Source organism: Ambystoma mexicanum, chromosome 4q (genome assembly GCF_040938575.1).
Source record: "Ambystoma mexicanum isolate Mex_15411 chromosome 4q, UKY_AmexF1_1, whole genome shotgun sequence".
NCBI classification, from domain to species: Eukaryota; Metazoa; Chordata; class Amphibia; order Caudata; family Ambystomatidae; genus Ambystoma; species Ambystoma mexicanum.
Window position 1 is genome coordinate 982,928,253 of NC_090928.1, and position 19,352 is coordinate 982,947,604.

At 54.3% G+C, this 19,352-nt stretch overlaps 1 protein-coding gene across 4 annotated transcripts in view; it reads left to right on the forward strand.

The window, feature by feature from the left end:
- Window positions 1-19,352, forward strand: part of RPS6KC1 (ribosomal protein S6 kinase C1) — a 1,976,431-nt gene that overhangs the window by 68,946 nt on the left and 1,888,133 nt on the right. The window contains exon 1 of one of the 4 annotated variants that reach the window (XM_069608549.1): window positions 5,970-6,074. The exons of the other annotated variants lie outside the window; for them this stretch is intronic. Within the exon in view, the coding sequence (XP_069464650.1) occupies window positions 5,985-6,074 (90 nt within the window). The 5' untranslated portion in view covers window positions 5,970-5,984. Of the gene's footprint in view, window positions 1-5,969; window positions 6,075-19,352 lie in introns of those variants that run through there. 4 annotated transcript variants of the gene reach the window in all.

The following is a 19,352-nucleotide window of genomic DNA, read 5'->3' on the forward strand; positions in this document are numbered from 1 at the left end:
ACAGAGCACTGTCGGAGACTGAGCCTGCAGGGCGGCTTCAACTCTGGGTTCTGTATGTGAAACCGGATCTGTATGGAGGTGTGTTGATGATGAGAAGAGATGTTGGTGATGATGAGAATAGATGTTCATAATTGCTGCAACGACTAGCACAGGAAGAGCAGGGCAGCGAGAATCCAGAACACAGCGGTTACACCATCCAACGCCCAGCCAACAGACATGGGCAGAGCAGTAAAATCCTATAAAAAGGCATGGGAAAGGCATTTTGGGGCAGCAGTCATGTGGAGCAAGTAGATGGGGCGAGCAGGTCCGCAAGTATCTGACCACGGAAACTCATGGGAGTTGGAGTGCAAGGGCCAGATCTACTGAAAACTGCTACCAAGTGAGCTACATCCCTGAAAAAGGTGAGCCAGGTGCTATATTCTTGAGACTGCCACGGAACACCAAAGATGTGAGTGGAGTGCCATATCTTTGAGACTCGGCTTGAGAGAAAATGTATTGAACCATGCTCTCTACCCTCGGTTGGATAACAAATGGCAAGGTTGGAGCCGTATCCCGGAGACTGTATTTCTTAAATCAGAAAGCCAGGGCAGACCAAGTATCCCTAATAGACAGGATACAAAAATGCACTAAAACTTGTTCCCTTCTCCCACACCCCCCTCATTCGCTTGTTTCTTTTTTCCCAGATTGGAACTTCCTTTTACAAATCTGTAGCTCCTATAGGCAGTTATTCCTTACCCAACCACACAACAAAAAAAAAAATTAAAAAAAATAAGAACCCATGAAAAGTTTCGTTCATTCAGTGTAGATGTAAAAACTGTCATACACTTTGAACTAAATCTACAAGAACTTCCGGCCCGGGGAAGGCCTTCGGCCCTATTCAAACGCTTCATGGGTGACTTTCTTATCTCCAAGACCCGCGCTATGGCCCAGTGGGAGGCGGACCTAGGGCACACATTAACTGACCAAAATTGGGTCGACGTATGGTCACGAACCCGCTCATCGTCCTCCTGCATTACAAATAGAGAATGTGCATACAAACTGTTACTGCGGTGGTACTACCATCCCCTGCGGTTCCACCATATGAACCGAGCTTTGAGCCCCGCCTGCTGGAGACTATGCGGACACCGGGCTCCTTCTTTCCCATGTGGTGTTCATGCCCCAAGGTTTAACTTTTCTGGTCACATTGCTTAACCATGATTGCAGACATTACTCAGTAGGTGATCCCACTTCAACCCGAACCTATCCTCCTGGGTTCCCTGGTCCCATGGTGCTACCCTAGATGGGGAAGAAAAGCTAAACTTCTGACCTAATGCCTATTGGCAGCACAAATTGTGGTGGCCCGCACATGGAAATCCACTGAAGGACCGTTTGGCGTTGTGGTGGGGAAAAATGTGGGACATTCTGATTGCAGAAAAGATAACTGCGGCTACATCCGGACTTCTGCATCGCTTCCAAGATGCCTGGGCTCCATTTCTAGACTATGATAGAAAGTTCCCGGCCTTAACCCACAAGCCCCGGAACACCAGGAGATTCCTGGAGGAGACGGAAGCCTCTCGGGCAGAAGAAGAAACCAATACAGGAATGGAAGTGTCAAGCTCCTGAAACTCTAGCTATGGTAGGAGCGCCGGAGGGTTGGGAGGAGGGAAGGGGGACAGGACAATTTAAGAAGCTGTATGCCATGCCATAATGTTGTTTGAACTGTAATCACTCTGCTCTGTTGAAAAAAGAAACATAGTTAATTTTTTTTTTTTTTAAAACATGTCATACACTTTACCTTCTGCTGAGTGAATGTCTGTCGACCTCTGTCAGACGGCTACTTTGTCTTTGTCTGGACAAGAGCGTGGGGACCCAGGCAGGTGAAGATAATGGGTCTACCTCCTCTAATACTGGACTTCTAAGTAAGGTGACTGTAGAAGCACAGGATTGAGTGAAAGATGTGGAGGTGAACCTATTGGTTCCTGCAAGCTGTTGAGAAGAAAGGAACAAGAGTTGGGTCCCCTCTTAATACTCAATTTCCCAAGAGCCTTAACTGAATCCAGTGTAGCGGGATTCGCTTAAGATGGAGGCCTCCAGTTGCAGGACTGGTGAATAATGCAAATCAATCCCGGGGGAAAAAGAACCAAATATCATCCAACAGGTAATCCAGGGTCTGACTGCCAGGTAAGCAGTTCACAGTTCCAAGCAGTTACCTATTTTGGATTTCTGCTGCCCTAGGCCAAATCAAATGCGTGTGTCCTCCATATTTTAACGTTCCTTTTCACACTTCTCCTCTTCTCCAGTTTCCACCCAGTTCTATTTTAGACTTGGATCTATTTTCGGCCGATTGAAGGGGGAACATTTTAAAATCCCTTCATTTTTAGGCTTTTCTTACCATTGTGCTGAGTAAAGTTCTTTTTTGTTGTTATTGTTTGCACAAGTTGCCTATACGTTGTGTGTTCTTTGAGATTTTGGGAGAACATCTATTTGCGTGAAAACCAATATTTGCACCCGAATGCGGTCTCAATTGTAAATCGACCGCACTATATTTACTAATTCAATAAATGTATGCGCTTGCATGTGCGTGACCCCAAATGAGCTGTAATGCCATATCCAGGGTTCTGCTTGGTTACAGATCATTCACACATTTCACATATCTTTCCCATATATAATTACACAGTTAATACAGAGGCCCCCAACTGGAACCTTTGCATTCTAGGGGAGAATTGTGATCCCTGCTCAAGCAGCCAACCACCAGCTTTCGCAGCCCTGTTCCTCTGTCCCTGAGGCTACCTGCCCAGACTCCCATTTGTTGAAGCCTGGATGTGGGATTATAAGCAAGGATGAGAGAGATGCAGTCTAGCTCCATTCGCTCTTTTGTGGCCAAAACAGGACACAAGAACTAAAACAATATTTTGCATATAGAATGTGCAATATCACTTCCAGAAGTGATTCTGGGGATGGAGCGTTACAGCAAGGCAATGCCAGCCCCTTTTTAGTAAATGAGAAGTGTGCCTGGATCCTAGAGTCACCCGGAAGTGACTCTGAAGTGACTGTTTACTGTTGGGATCGGCTGAGCAAGGTCTGTGACGGTGAAGACTTCGCTCTCCGCTCGCCAGTCCTCTTATTGACATTGAAACTCGGCGGCAGGAGGAAGTCTCAAAAGGCAACACCACTCGTGCCTGATGCTTAACTACTCTGTGATTGGAGACCAAGTTATTGTTACGCCTTCAGCCCCGCCCACCCTTTCCTTCAAAAGCAGAGCGCGCACCCGGAAGTGACTCTGAAGTGACTGTTTACTGTTCACTGCGAACAGTGAGCGGTGAGGGCCTGACTCGCCTGAGCTATCTTAATTCCTGGTCTCCCACAATTTGTCTAATTTGCTGTTTGTGTCTACTGTTTACTTGTTACTTGCCTAGTGCACTATGTTTGCTCATCTGCATTCACAGAAACAAGGTATGCCGGATGATACTGTTATTGTTAACAAACTGGCCAACGCTGTTGTAAACAATTTCAGTGCGATGCGCAGGGCTCACTCCTTGCGCTACTTACCTTTAAAATCGCGACGCAGAACTATGGCTATTATGCCTTCGTTAAATCTTGACTGCACCAATTTTAGCAGTTTTGAGCAAACTTCGCTTCCAGAACCCAACATGTCTGCCCCTCGCTCTTGCATGTCACATGCTCCAGGTCATGTTGCTAGACCTTGGCAATGGTTGGTAGGCCCTCTGGTAGCCCCGACGCAGCAATCAATTTCTGACTCTACCTTACTTGCAGCGGATGGCTATCGTTTTAAAAAACATGCTTCCTTGTCAGTCTCTCTACCAGAGACGATTTATGAATGTCACACTCCACTAAATAACGATGCTATTTTCCTGCATACCGATTTGGCCAACTCTCCAATATCGGTGTCTAGCACTCATGATGATGTTGTACCACATGAATTCTCTTCTATCAGCAACGCTCCGAGTGACTCTTCCTTGTATGCTCATCCCACCCCGCGTGCTCTTCCTCAACAACCTTCTCCGACCTCGGAGACCATTAATTTACCCACCATGCTGGAAATCACTCTTGCGGCTTTAAACACTACAGTTCTAAGCCTGTATAAATTATTTGAACGCTTGGATGAAAACATTTCAAATCAGACGCACCAGATTGACGCGATGTATGATTGGATTTTGTCTTCAAACAAGGCATCTACCCTTCAAGTTCCAACTTTCCAATCACTCTCTCATCCAGCCTTCTCTCAGGTAACTGTTTTTCCTACAGTTCCTTCTATTCCTGAAATTATTCGCCCCATTGAGGCAGAGCCCGCAATCGTTGCTCCACCGGTTGCTGATTCTTCATGAGAGATTATCTCTAGTGCTCAAGAAGTGCCCCAAGTGAGCCCAGTACCGGTGACAACTCTCCCCTCGGCCTCTAGCTCTGAACTGGTGACAACTCATGCTCCAGTTCCTATGCCTTCCTCTCATGACCTGATTCCACCTTGTCCTGTCCCTGCACTATTGCCTGCACAAGGTAAATGTAAAAAAAAAAAGAAGAAACTACCAGCTCGACAAACACTAATTAAGAAATCCAAAAATATGCTTGCACCAAAGCTTCCGAAAAACTCTATTGCTTCCTTTTTAAAATTGTTTCTACAGTCCCCTTACAGTCATCAAATAATGCTCTACCTAAGTTACCAATTCCTGATGTTGATACTGACCTGTTTGGTTGCTCAACCGCACCTAATAGTTCTCATTATTCTCCTTTACACAACTTGGTCAAGGCTTTGGAAACATCTGTGACTCCTCTAAGCTCGAAGGTTGTTGGCTCTTGAACAGATAGTGCTCCTCCAGCGACTATCCCTGTTCCTATGAGCTCTCATGAGTCTTCTTCTCTCTCAACTGCAAACATAACCCTTATCAAATCTGCTATTGTCCAGTTTCTTAGATTGCAAAGTGAGCACACTCCATCCCCAGCTGACTTCATCATTGCCAATGTTCCCACTCCTTCGACCTCACTAAATAATCCGTTTAGAAAAGATCTAATATGCACCACGATGCATCCTGCTCAAGCTAATGTTCAAAATAATACTGTACCTTCCAATTCTGCAAATCATTCTGATCTGAAGACCTCACAGCTTAAATCCCTAGTGAACGCTTTTTTTGAAACTCAACTAACATCGTACTTGCCTATCCCTGACAATAGTGGTATAGCCAGTACAAGCATTCAAAGTGCTGTCAATTCATCAGCTCGTTCTCATTCACTTCAAGCCCCCTCAGCGGATTATTCCTACATGTCCGAGTTGGTCCATTACCTCCTCTGCATTGCCTAGGGCGAATAACCATTCCTCCTCGCGGCCCTTGATACCCACGTCTGCTCAAAATATGAAATCGAGTAAAACTTCTATAAAATCATCTCCTCAGCTTGCCAATATTCGTCCTCCAACGGGGCACTCGCTTATCATGAAATGCAGAGGTGGTAATCATCCACTCTATGACCTCAATAGACAGTGTGTGTTAAATATACTGAACGATGTTGTTACCCGCGAACATGTTTCGTCAGCTGACATCGACCTTGTAGAGTTTATTGCTGACGCTGATTTCACCATTGTGCGTCTGTGGATACCATCAGCCACAGTTGCAAAGATGCTATGGAACGCCAAACTCATATTGTTTGACATGGGTTATCTTATTACTCAGGACCCCGACCAAACACAATCTCTATTTACTCCGACAAATGTATCATCTGGTACCTCTAGCCAATCCTTCCCCACCACACGAGTTTACCAATCTAACAAAACTACATGCCACAACCTATAACCATCAGACTGTCAAGATTGTCAATTGTTTTTGCTATGATGCTGGAACACTCGAGGACATGCCCACTTACAACACTCCATTGATGTATTTACCCATTCATATATCATCTTGGCTTTTCAGGAAACATGGCTCCTAGCCCCACCTGTTTGGGACAATTATTCAACTGCCTTGATTCCTGCTGTAAGAGGCGAAAAAGGTCGGCCAATGTCCGGACTCTTGGTAGCAGCCCGGCAGTCCGCGCATCTACAAATTCAACCGTGGTGCGCTTTTGACATCTTTATACAACTAGTTAAGGTAATTGGTTGTGGTGGCAATATGGCCATCTTCAATATATCGGAATCCGGTAAAACTCACTATGAACATGTTTCTTAGAGAATTGTCTTACATGTTTGAACTAGTATTACAATCTCCCGATATCACTGCCACGCTTCTAGTTGGTGACATTAACCTTGACTGTCTCAATCCTAGATCTGAGGCTGCTGCATAGGAAGCTACCATGTGGTCCATCTTTATGTCTAATAACTTCAACATGGTTAACTGGGCTGTGCCTGGTGATCTGCCCGCCACTACCACCTGGCGACGTGACTCAAGTGTCAGCACAATTGATTACATTTATGCAATCTACTTTTATTCCAAAACATCACCGCCTTGGTAATCACTCCCCCCAGACACACAGTGATCATAAGTTTCTATCTCTACATTTTTCAAGACCATGTGTCAATGCACCTTCCTATACTAAAAGGTTGCATTCTCAACTGATTATCAATCAATCCTGTAATCGTATTTCGTGGTCTCTTAGCAAGCTTTGGACACTAGAACCGTCACTTATTCCATCCTCGTTGAACAACTCCAACATTGAATATACAGATATGCTACAACAGTTCTCTAATAACATCATAATCTCTAAACAGAAGCCTCTGACTCACCTACATTCCTTTGACAAAGAATTGCACCATAGAAGGATTTGTTACAGGTAAGAGCGAAAAACCTTGCTTGTTTCATCTTCCCCTTCACGGTTTGATGCTGCCAAGCTGGCAAAAACTTGTTATACCAACTGGATACGTGCCCACCGAGCACACCTATTTCAGAAAGATAGCAAGCTTATGCTCAATACTATGGCTACTAAAAATTCAGCGAGCATCTGGGAATTGCTAAAACATAAAAACTGCAATCATCAACTGGATGCACAAGCTAACGGTGTACAAGAAGCGCAATGGATACTTCACTTCTCTAATCTATATAATGATTCAGCATTTGTCCAGTTTGAATATCAAATGTAATCAGTTTCTAAGTGGTCCCTCAATTGTGACCTAGATTTTATCATTAACTATATCAAATTGGCTAAAAACTCCAGAGCTGCGGGTCCCGATGTTATTAGCAACATAATGCTAAAGAATAATCTACACCATTGGGCCCACATTTTATTTCTTTTGTTTCAAAATATTTTACATACGAAAAAGTTACCATTGTCTTGGCACTCTTCCATCTTGGTCCCCATTTATAAAAAAGGGGATCGTGCTTTACCCGAGAACTACCGACCCATAGCGCTTCTTGATTCACCGAGTAAAATATTTGCGAAATTTCTAATGCTTGAATCTTCTGCATGGACGCTCACTCACTTCCATCGCAATCCTTTTCAAATAGGGTGTGTAGCCGGTATGGGTACTGTAGTCAATTTGTTTCTGCTAAATGCCATCAAATCACAGTGTCATGTGCAAAAACAGCAGGTTTACTTTGCATTTGTGGACCTGCATTCTGCCTTTGACTCAATTTCAAGAGTCAAACTCATGACTAAACTCACAAATGACCATTGCCCACCCACAATCAGTGACCTTATTTATCATTTTCACTCTTCAACTTCTGTTCAAGTCAGATTAACTCTGAATGGTTTACTTTCGCAGGCTATTCCAACTACACGTGGCCTCAAACAAGGCTGTTTGCTGGCTTCAGCCATCTTTAACTATTACATACACGACATCAAATTTGCTTTTGAATCTACTCAATCTGACTCACCGAAAATCAATGGTTTTCCCATTAAAGCGCTGTTTTACGCTGATGACATTGTTCTAATTTCAAAAACTCCTAGTGGCCTACAGAAATTACTGGCTGCCCTTGATTGTTATGTGGCAGAGAATGAACTAAGAATCAACACTACAAAGACTCAAGTGTTGATGTTTAATCCCCATCAAGGTGTTCATACTCTAAAACATTGGTCTATTGGACATAATGTTAAATTGTCTATGGTATCCTCGTATACTTATCTGGGAGTTATCTTTGAAGCTTCCTTAAAGTCAATGAAACAAATGGCTCTGATTGACGTTAAACTTCTCACTGCCATTTCTCAGGCGCGCATCCTCCTCACAAAATTTGGAAAATTTTCCATAGTCCCGGCCATAACGTTTTGGCAGATGAAAGTCATTCCTACCATCCTATATGGGTTGGAAGCAGGTCCTCCTCTGTCATCAATCATTCTTGATAAATGGGAAGCCAAATTCTGGAGGAGGGTGCTGCATTTACCTCAGTGTATCCCCATTTCATGGCTACGCTATGAATTGGGTCTTACATCATTGTAATCGTTCCTTGATTGGAAGCAATGCTCATTTCTTAGAAAATGCCTGATCTCTTCGCGGTCAGATAATCTACTCGAGGTACTCTCGACTTACATATTCACTACAGACCATTAATTCGTCCAAAGATGGCTATTGTCAGTTTACAAGATCTTGGCACAGGCCGAAATTACAATTGACGTTTTAATACACAATCCTGACAAGGCTAAATTAAAGCTTCTTCAGTCTTCATGGATTTTGAACCATCAGAAATGTTTCACATATAAACATGCTACTAGTCATCGCTTTCCTCCTCATAAAAGAGGTTCCCCACAAAGGTATCTTTCGAAAGCGCCTTCATCTAAGTACAGAAACTCAATTTTTGCGTTTTCGCTTGCATATTTGGGAAACCAGAGATCTCCTATGCACGCGTAAACTAATTCTTCCCACTCAAAACATTTATCGGTTTTGTCAATCAATTGAATTTCCTGAAACTTTGGCTCACTTAGTCACACAATGTACTAAACTAAATTGGCTAAGACAATTACATTTCCACAAGCATTGTTTGGGTTTTGCTATGCTTGAACCGAATGTTTGCTGGAATCACATTTTTGGCTCGACCACCCTGAGAGTCCAAGTAGCTACTATACATTTTTTAACCTCACTAAAATTGGATCAAGCAGAAACTATTGGAGTCACAGTTCATAAGCACATAGGTTTTTGAAGCATGTTAGTGCACCAAGAACATACTGGCTTCATGATTAATGTTCGTTGTGAAACTGCTTGTTTTAATTTGACAGCTTTTTGGATATGTTTTCAAGAATGTTAACTTTTGGCTGTACTTATGTTTTAAGTCTTTTTTTTATGTCATGTTTTAGATGAGTTGGTTGATATGTATATTGAAAAGTTGTAAAAATCAACTAAATCAATAAAAAAAAAGTCACTTGATTGCTGTGGAACTATTACGCGATCTGTGGAACGATTAACAGGGTAATTCATAGAATTTCGCTGAAAAGTGTCGCAAGCGCCTGGCGCAGAGTGTCCGCGTGCGATTGACTGCGCCAGGCACGTGCGCTAAAACCGATTTCCGCGCACAGCGTATTCATGGATTTCAGGCTTCCAAACCAGCCGTGGCGCAGAGAATCGCAGCGACCCTGCAGCAGCGCCAGTAACGCCCCCAAGAACGCCCTCGCGCAAGGAAAAGCCATCCAAATCGCTAAATCATCGCAAAGGGCAGCGCTAACCCTGGACCGGGCTGGCAAACAGCAAACGCCAAGCGGGGAACGCGTATTGCAGGGGTGCGCGGGAAGTTCCACACGCGACTGGCCCCGTGCAAGCAGGGTAGGTGAATTTCAGGGGTGCGCGGGAAGTTGCACAAGCGATTTCAGCAGGGTACGTGTATTTCAGGGGTGCGCGGCAAGTTCCACACGCGATTTCTGCAGGGTACGTGCATTTCAGGGGTGCGCGGGAAGTTCCACACGCGAATGGGCCAGTGCGAGCAGGGTACGTGTATTCCATGGGTGCGCGGGAAGTTCCACACGCGATTTCATCAGGGTACGTGTATTTCAGGGGTGCGCGGGAAGTTCCACACGCGATTGGCCCAGTGCGAGCAGGGTACGTGTATTTCAGGGTTGCGCGGGAAGTTCCACACGCGATAGTCCCAGTGCGAGCAGGGTATGTGTATTTCAGGGGTGCGCGGGAAGTTCCACACGCGATTGGCCCAGTGCGAGCAGGGTACGTGTATTTCAGGGGTGCGCGGGAAGTTCCACACGCGATAGTCCCAGTGCGAGCAGGGTACGTGTATTTCAGGGGTGCGTGGGAAGTTCCACACGCGATTGGCCCAGTGCGAGCAGGGTACGTGTATTTCAGGGGTGCGCGGGAAGTTGCACACGCGATACCAGCAGGGAATGTGTATTTCAGGGGTTCTGGGGAGTACTACACGTGAATTGGCCGTGTGGGTCCACCCAGGTGTACGCTCCACAACCTCCACGGCCCCTGCAGGCAGCCCACACCACGGGGTACTACCCTGCACCTCTGCTCATGTCCCGCAGGCAGCCCATCCACCATGGGCATGCCCCCCAGCCAACCCACATGTCACCTTGCACTACTGATCAACAATGCATGTCTACCACCACCCCCACCCCCCAGCAGTTAAGGGGCAGCCTCCACCAGGCCCCCACTCATGTCTCCCACCACCCCCACACCCCAGCAGTGCAGGGGCAGCCTCCAGCAGGCCCCCACTCATGTCCCCCTGCACCCCCACCCCCCTGCCACCATGGGCATCCTCCACCAGGCCCCCACTCATGTCCCCCTGCACCCCCACCCCCCTGCCACCATGGTCATCCTCCACCAGGCCCCCACTCATGTCTCCCACCACCCCCACCCCCCTGCCACCATGGACAGCCTCCACCAGGCCCCCACTCATGTCACCCACCACCCCCACCCCCCTGCCACCATGGGCAGCCTCCACCAGGCCCCCACTCAAGTCTCCCACCACCCCCACCCCCCTGCCACCATGGGCAGCCTCCACCAGGCCCCCACTCATGTCACCCACCACCCCCACCCCCCTGCCACCATGGGCAGACTCCACCAGGCCCCCACTCATGTCTCCCACCACCCCCACCCCCCAGCATCCAGGGTCACCCTCCACCAGGCCCCCACCCATGTCTCCCACCACACCCACACCCCAGCAGTGCAGGGGCAGCCTCCAGCAGGCCCCCACTCATGTCACCCACCACCCCCACCCCCCTGCCACCATGGGCAGACTCCACCAGGCCCCCACTCATGTCTCCCACCACCCCCACCCCCCAGCAGTGCAGGGGCAGCCTCCAGCAGGCCCCCACTCATGTCCCCCTGCACCGCCACCCCCCTGCCACCATGGGCATCCTCCACCAGGCCCCCACTCATGTCCCCCTGCACCCCCACCCCCCTGCCACCATGGGCAGACTCCACCAGGCCCCCACTCATGTCTCCCACCACCCCCGCCCCCCTGCCACCATGGGCAGCCTCCACCAGGCCCCCACTCATGTCTCCCACCACCCCCACCCCCCTGCCACCATGGGCAGCCTCCACCAGGCCCCCACTCATGTCGCCCACCACCCCCACCCCCCTGCCACCATGGGCATCCTCCACCAGGCCCCCACTCATGTCCCCCTGCACCCCCACCCCCCTGCCACCATGGGCAGACTCCACCAGGCCCCCACTCATGTCTCCCACCACCCCCACCCCCCTGCCACCATGGGCAGCCTCCAGCAGGCCCCCACTCATGTCACCCACCCCCCTGCCACCATGGGCAGACTCCACCAGGCCCCCACCTATGTCTCCCACCACCCCCACCCCCCAGCAGTGCAGGGGCAGCCTCCAGCAGGCCCCCACTCATGTCCCCCTGCACCCCCACCCCCCTGCCACCATGGGCAGAATCCACCAGGCCCCCACTCATGTCTCCCACCACCCCCACCCCCCAGCAGTGCAGGGGCAGCCTCCAGCAGGCCCCCACTCATGTCACCCACCACCCCCACCCCCCCTGCCACCAGGGGCAGCCCCCACCCATGTCTCCCACCACCCCCTCCCCCCAGCAGTGCAGGGGCAGCCTCCAGCAGGCCCCCACTCATGTCTCCCACCACCCCCACCCCCCAGCAGTTCAGGGGCAGCCCCCACCAGGCCCCCACTCATGTGTCCCACCACCCCCACACCCCAGCAGTGCAGGGGCAGCCTCCAGCAGGCCCCCACTCATGTCCCCCTGCACCCCCACCCCCCTGCCACCATGGGCATCCTCCACCAGGCCCCCACTCATGTCCCCCTGCACCCCCACCCCCCTGCCACCATGGTCATCCTCCACCAGGCCCCCACTCATGTCTCCCACCACCCCCACCCCCCTGCCACCATGGGCAGCCTCCACCAGGCCCCCACTCATGTCACCCACCACCCCCACCCCCCTGCCACCATGGGCAGCCTCCACCAGGCCCCCACTCATGTCTCCCACCACCCCCACCCCCCTGCCACCATGGGCAGCCTCCACCAGGCCCCCACTCATGTCACCCACCACCCCCACCCCCCTGCCACCATGGGAAGACTCCACCAGGCCCCCACTCATGTCTCCCACCACCCCCACCCCCCAGCATCCAGGGTCACCCTCCACCAGGCCCCCACCCATGTCTCCCACCACACCCACACCCCAGCAGTGCAGGGGCAGCCTCCAGCAGGCCCCCACTCATGTCACCCACCACCCCACCCCCCTGCCACCATGGGCAGACTCCACCAGGCCCCCACTCATGTCCCCCTGCACCCCCACCCCGCTGCCACCATGGGCAGACTCCACCAGGCCCCCACTCATGTCTCCCACCACCCCCACCCCCCAGCAGTGCAGGGGCAGCCTCCAGCAGGCCCCCACTCATGTCCCCCTGCACCCCCACCCCCATGCCACCATGGGCATCCTCCACCAGGCCCCCACTCATGTCCCCCTGCACCCCCACCCCCCTGCCACCATGGGCAGACTCCACCAGGCCCCATGTCTCCCACCACCCCCGCCCCCCTGCCACCATGGGCAGCCTCCACCAGGCACCCACTCATGTCTCCCACCACCCCCACCCCCCTGCCACCATGGGCAGCCTCCACCAGGCCCCCACTCATGTCACCCACCCCCCTGCCACCATGGGCATCCTCCACCAGGCCCCCACTCATGTCACCCACCACCCCCACCCCCCTGCCACCATGGGCAGACTCCACCAGGCCCCCACCCATGTCACCCACCACCCCCACCCCCCAGCAGTGCAGGGGCAGCCTCCAGCAGGCCCCCACTCATGTCCCCCTGCACCCCACCCCCCTGCCACCATGGGCAGAATCCACCAGGCCCCCACTCATGTCTCCCACCACCCCCACCCCCCAGCAGTGCAGGGGCAGCCTCCAGCAGGCCCCCACTCATGTCACCCACCACCCCCACCCCCCCCGCCACCAGGGGCAGCCCCCACCAGGCCCCCACCCATGTCTCCCACCACCCCCACCCCCCAGCAGTGCAGGGGCAGCCTCCAGCAGGCCCCCACTCATGTCACCCACCACCCCCACCCCCCTGCCACCATGGGCAGACTCCACCAGGCCCCCACTCATGTCTCCCACCACCCCCACCCCCAGCAGTGCAGGGGCAGCCTCCCGCAGGCCCCCACTCATGTCCCCCTGCACCCCCACCCCCCTGCCACCATGGGCATCCTCCACCAGGCCCCCACTCATGTCCCCCTGCACCCCCACCCCCCTGCCACCATGGGCAGACTCCACCAGGCCCCCACTCATGTCTCCCACCACCCCCACCCCCCAGCAGTGCAGGGGCAGCCTCCAGCAGGCCCCCACTCAAGTCACCCACCACCCCCACCCCCCCTGCCACCATGGGCAGACTCCACCAGGCCCCCACTCATGTCTCCCACCACCCCCACCCCCCAGCAGTGCAGGGGCAGCCTCCAGCAGGCCCCCACTCATGTCACCCACCACCCCCACCCCCCTGCCACCAGGGGCAGCCCCCACCAGGCCCCCACCCATGTCTCCCACCACCCCCACCCCCAGCAGTGCAGGGGCAGCCTCCAGCAGGCCCCCACTCATGTCACCCACCACCCCCACCCCCCCTGCCACCAGGGGCAGCCCCCACCAGGCCCCCACCCATGTCTCCCACCACCCCCTCCCCCCAGCAGTGCAGGGGCAGCCTCCAGCAGGCCCCCACTCATGTCACCCACCACCCCCACCCCCCTGCCACCATGGGCAGACTCCACCAGGCCCCCACTCATGTCTCCCACCACCCCCACCCCCCAGCAGTTCAGGGGCAGCCCCCACCAGGCCCCCACTCATGTCTCCCACCACCCCCACACCCCAGCAGTGCAGGGGCAGCCTCCAGCAGGCCCCCACTCATGTCCCCCTGCACCCCCACCCCCCTGCCACCATGGGCATCCTCCACCAGGCCCCCACTCATGTCCCCCTGCACCCCCACCCCCCTGCCACCATGGTCATCCTCCACCAGGCCCCTACTCATGTCTCCCACCACCCCCACCCCCCTGCCACCATGGGCAGCCTCCACCAGGCCCCCACTCATGTCACCCACCACCCCCACCCCCCTGCCACCATGGGCAGCCTCCACCAGGCCCCCACTCATGTCTCCCACCACCCCCACCCCCCTGCCACCATGGGCAGCCTCCACCAGGCCCCCACTCATGTCACCCACCGCCCCCACCCCCCTGCCACCATGGGAAGACTCCACCAGGCCCCCACTCATGTCTCCCACCACCCCCACCCCCCAGCATCCAGGGTCACCCTCCACCAGGCCCCCACCCATGTCTCCCACCACACCCACACCCCAGCAGTGCAGGGGCAGCCTCCAGCAGGCCCCCACTCATGTCACCCACCACCCCCACCCCCCTGCCACCATGGGCAGACTCCACCAGGCCCCCACTCATGTCTCCCACCACCCCCACCCCCCAGCAGTGCAGGGGCAGCCTCCAGCAGGCCCCCACTCATGTCCCCCTGCACCGCCACCCCCCTGCCACCATGGGCATCCTCCACCAGGCCCCCACTCATGTCCCCCTGCACCCCCACCCCGCTGCCACCATGGGCAGACTCCACCAGGCCCCCACTCATGTCTCCCACCACCCCCACCCCCCAGCAGTGCAGGGGCAGCCTCCAGCAGGGCCACACTCATGTCCCTCTGCACCCCCACCCCCATGCCACCATGGGCATCCTCCACCAGGCCCCCACTCATGTCCCCCTGCACCCCCACCCCCCTGCCACCATGGGCAGACTCCACCAGGCCCCATGTCTCCCACCACCCCCGCCCCCCTGCCACCATGGGCAGCCTCCACCAGGCCCCCACTCATGTCTCCCACCACCCCCCTGCCACCATGGGCAGCCTCCACCAGGCCCCCACTCATGTCACCCACCCCCCTGCCACCATGGGCATCCTCCACCAGGCCCCCACTCATGTCTCCCACCACCCCCACCCCCCTGCCACCATGGGCAGCCTCCACCAGGCCCCCACTCATGTCTCCCACCACCCCCACCCCCCTGCCACCATGGGCAGCCTCCACCAGGCCCCCACTCATGTCACCCACCACCCACACCCCCCTGCCACCAGGGGCAGCCCCCACCAGGCCCCCACCCATGTCTCCCACCCCCCCCCCCACCCCCCAGCAGTGCAGGGGCAGCCTCCAGCAGGCCCCCACTCATGTCACCCACCACCCCCACCCCCCTGCCACCATGGGCAGCCCCCACCAGGTCCTCACAATCCCCAATCATGTGCGTAATGGTCAGCCTCCACAGCCAAAAAGCCCTACCAAGTAACCCATTCACCCACATGGAAATGGAAATCACATGTTACACCCCCAATGTTCATTAAGCTAATGAATCCATGTCACTCACACACAATGGTTGCAATCGAATGGGAAAACACACAACATGACATGCATGAAACCAATGAGATGATACCACACAGTGAAGTATGCTAACAAAATTGTATTGAAATAAATAAAGAATGCTAAAGAAAGAAAACTAGCTACAATGTGAATGTGAAAAAAAGAGCTGCATGTCCGTATAAAAACACAAAACTGCAAATCAGAATCCAAAAAAATTATGTCCAAAGTCAAATGTAAAAAAATCTCCATGCAAAAAATAACTATGTACAAAACTAACAAGGGTCCATGAGCCCAACTGAACAAAGGAAACCTACTAAAAAACCTACCTAAAAATCAACTATATACAAAAAGTGGAGCAGTGTCCGTCGACTCCAAATCATAATAAGAAAGAAAGGAAACCTAAAACTAAAGAACTATATACAAAGGCGGCGGGCAAGTCCAGCGGCTCACTCCGTGGTGTCCCGGGCCAGGGCATCATCGAACTCCTGTTCGATGTCCCGGAGGCGGTCCAGTTCCATGGCCCCGAGGGTCCGTAGGGACGACGCCGTGTCCTCCTCCAACCCCCTGCGGATTGCCTCGAGGCACTCGGCCCGCCTCAGGGCCCTCCGCATGGAGTTCTCCGCCCTGACCATTGTGAGCCGCTCCTCTTCCGCCCGCCGCCGCTCCGCACCTATGGCGTGGCCCAACCGCTGCCACACGGAAGACACTCTCTGTCCTGGGTCCCCCTGCCCTCCGGCCGATGCGTGCCCCTCCGATGTCGAAAGCCCCGAGCCTTCATGTCTCCCACCATGTTGCTGCTGCTGCTGCCCTGCCTCTGCCCGTGCACTGCCTCCTGCTGCCTGCACATCCTCCGCCGGCTGGGGTGCACTTGTTGATGTGGCCACCCCTGCTGGACCTCCGACTCCCGACTGTGGCAGGGATGCCTCCTCCACCAGCCTGGCCGCACCGTCAGAGGCAGCTCCACAGGGCACCCAGGTGACTGATGGGTGGAAAGATGGCACAGAGGACGACTGGCGCGTAGGGGGTCCAGTTGAGGAGGGGGTCGGAGCAAGCCCCATCAGACGGAGGAATCCAGCCTGGGTGACCTGTCCCAGCAGGCTGACGTGGTCAACGAGCCATTCGAGATGACGTGCAGTCTCTCCATGAAAATACTGCAGGTTACCTCGCATGGCCCGTTGACGCAACGCCACACCAGCCAGGACAGGCTCAACCCGGACCTGGATGGCCATGTCCGCAGGCAGAGGAAGGCCAGTTGACGTCAGCTCATCCCCTGCCTGAAAACGGGTCTGGACGTAGGCATCCCTGCTGGTGCAAGATGATGCAGGGACCTCCGTGGCCGCCTGTGCTGCCTCCTGTCCCTGGTCCTGGACTGCACCACTAGCACCAGTGGAATCCCCACCTCCAGACCCCGTCTCTGGTGCTTGCACGGCCCCCTCCTCCACCAAACCCCCACCAACCTGGATGACTCCGTGCCATCTTCCCCTGTTGGGCCCTGTGGGGTCCCAGCTGCCCCTTCTGCTGCCGAGGAGTCCAACTGCAACCTCCGCCTCTTGGACCTCCTCCCGGCAGCTGCGGCCTGGGACGCGGCACCGGACTCCTCACTCCCCGACGAGATGACAACACGGGAGGGGAGCCGGGCCTTGCGTCTCTGGCTGGCGGTCGGATCCCCGCCGCTGTGCTCCACAGCACCTTCTCCGCCCTCTTCATCAGTTGACGCTGCAGACAGGGAGAAACAAAACACAGGCATCAGGGCACCGTACAATGGACACATACACGCATGACAGTTGCATGACAGTTGCACATGAGTTGCATTGGCAAACCTCAGACCTCTGCCTCTCTGGCCGGGGGTTGCCAGTGGTCACAGATGGTGTTTGCCCCGACATGACAACCCCAGAGGCAGGAGTGGGTGGGCAACTGGGTCCTGGGGCTGAGCTGTGGAGCGATGGAATTCCAGTCGGGAGTCTTCGGTTCCAGCAGGGGTGGTCACAGCAACAGCACCCCTGGCTGATGTGCAGGCAGCAAATGGCAGTGCACGTGGGCAGCAGGCAGCAGCAGATGGCAGGTGGGAGCGTGCTCGGGGCTCTGGGGGGGCAGTAGTTCGGCCTTCTGGGCAGGAGCGTGGTCTTCCGTGTGCTTACGCGTGGCCAGCTTGGTACGGAGTGATTTGGCACGTGAAAATCCTGCACGTCAGCGTGAAAACCGAGGAAAGGCCCTTAGCGCGTAAGCGCGTCAGCACGCATACGCGATTCTATTGGACCAAAGGCCCTCAGCGCGTAAGCGCGTCTGTGACGTGACCCGCACGGGTGTTTCCCACACAGCACGTGATGACAGAGCACACGTGGAAAGATTGCACGTCAGAGTGTCATCGCGTGTAATTGGACAGCACGGCAGAGTCTCATCGCGTGTAATTGGACTGCACGTCAGGGTGTCATCGCGTGTAATTGGACAAAAGTGCGCGTACACGCGATTGGCCTATGTACGTGTATATCAGGTGTGCGCGGACACTTACACACGCAAGTATGTCAGCGCACCTGTATCCCGGTGTGCGCGGGAATTTCCACACGCTATTGGACTGGGTACTGGTTTTCAGGGGTGCGCGGGTCACACGCTCGCCTACAACACGCGCAACGCATTAATTTGCGCGCCAAAAAAATAACAAGCTCAGACCCAAGATGAACATACCGTTCCTAGCAGCAGTGGGCGTGGCCTACCAAAGGAGGAGGAGGAGGATAGTCAGGGCCAGAATATTCACACCCAGAACCAGCCTTTTCGGGATGCCTGATGACCAGGTGCATGGGAGGTACAGGTTTCCACCACACATCATACTGGACCTGGTGAGTGAGTGGGAGGATGACCTCACATCACCCACCCTGTGCTCCCAAGCACTCAGCCCCCTGGAGAAGGTCCTCAATGTACTGCACTTCTTAGCCACTGGATCATTTCAGCGGACAAGTGCCATTGTGGGTGGTGTATCACAGGCCACCCAGTCACGCTGCCTACACCAGGTCTTGAACATCATCACTGCACGCCCATCAGTCCGCAGGCACATATACCTGCCCAGAACCCCTGCAGAAAGGCATGCTGCCGCCCTGGATTTCTACGCTGTGGCACGATTCCCCAAAGTGCTAGGTGCCATCGACTGCACCCATGTGGCTCTACGTCCCCCCAGGGCATCTGAGCACATCTATAGGAACCGCAAGCACTGGCATTCCATCAACGTGCAGGTAGTATGTAATGCCAAGGGAATCATCACCTCAGTATATACCAACTATCCCGGGTCAACCCACGACAGCTTCATTTACCGAATGTCCACCCTAAGCCGGGACCTAGAAGCTGGGCGGCATGGCGATACATGGCTGCTTGGTGAGTATGAATGCCACTGCACATGCATGCATGTCAGATACTGAGCAAGGTCACAACCCCACCAATGATACCAATCACCACCTCCACAGGGGACAGTGCCTACCCTCTCAGCCCCCACATGATGACGCCAATTCGGAACCCCACCACGCCACCCCAGGTAAGATATAACGCAGCCCACATTACAACCCGGGGCATAGTGGAGCGCACATTCGGAGTGCTGAAGTCACGCTTTCGCTCCCTTGACCGTTCTGGCGGGCAGCTGTTGTACGCTCCCCCAGTAG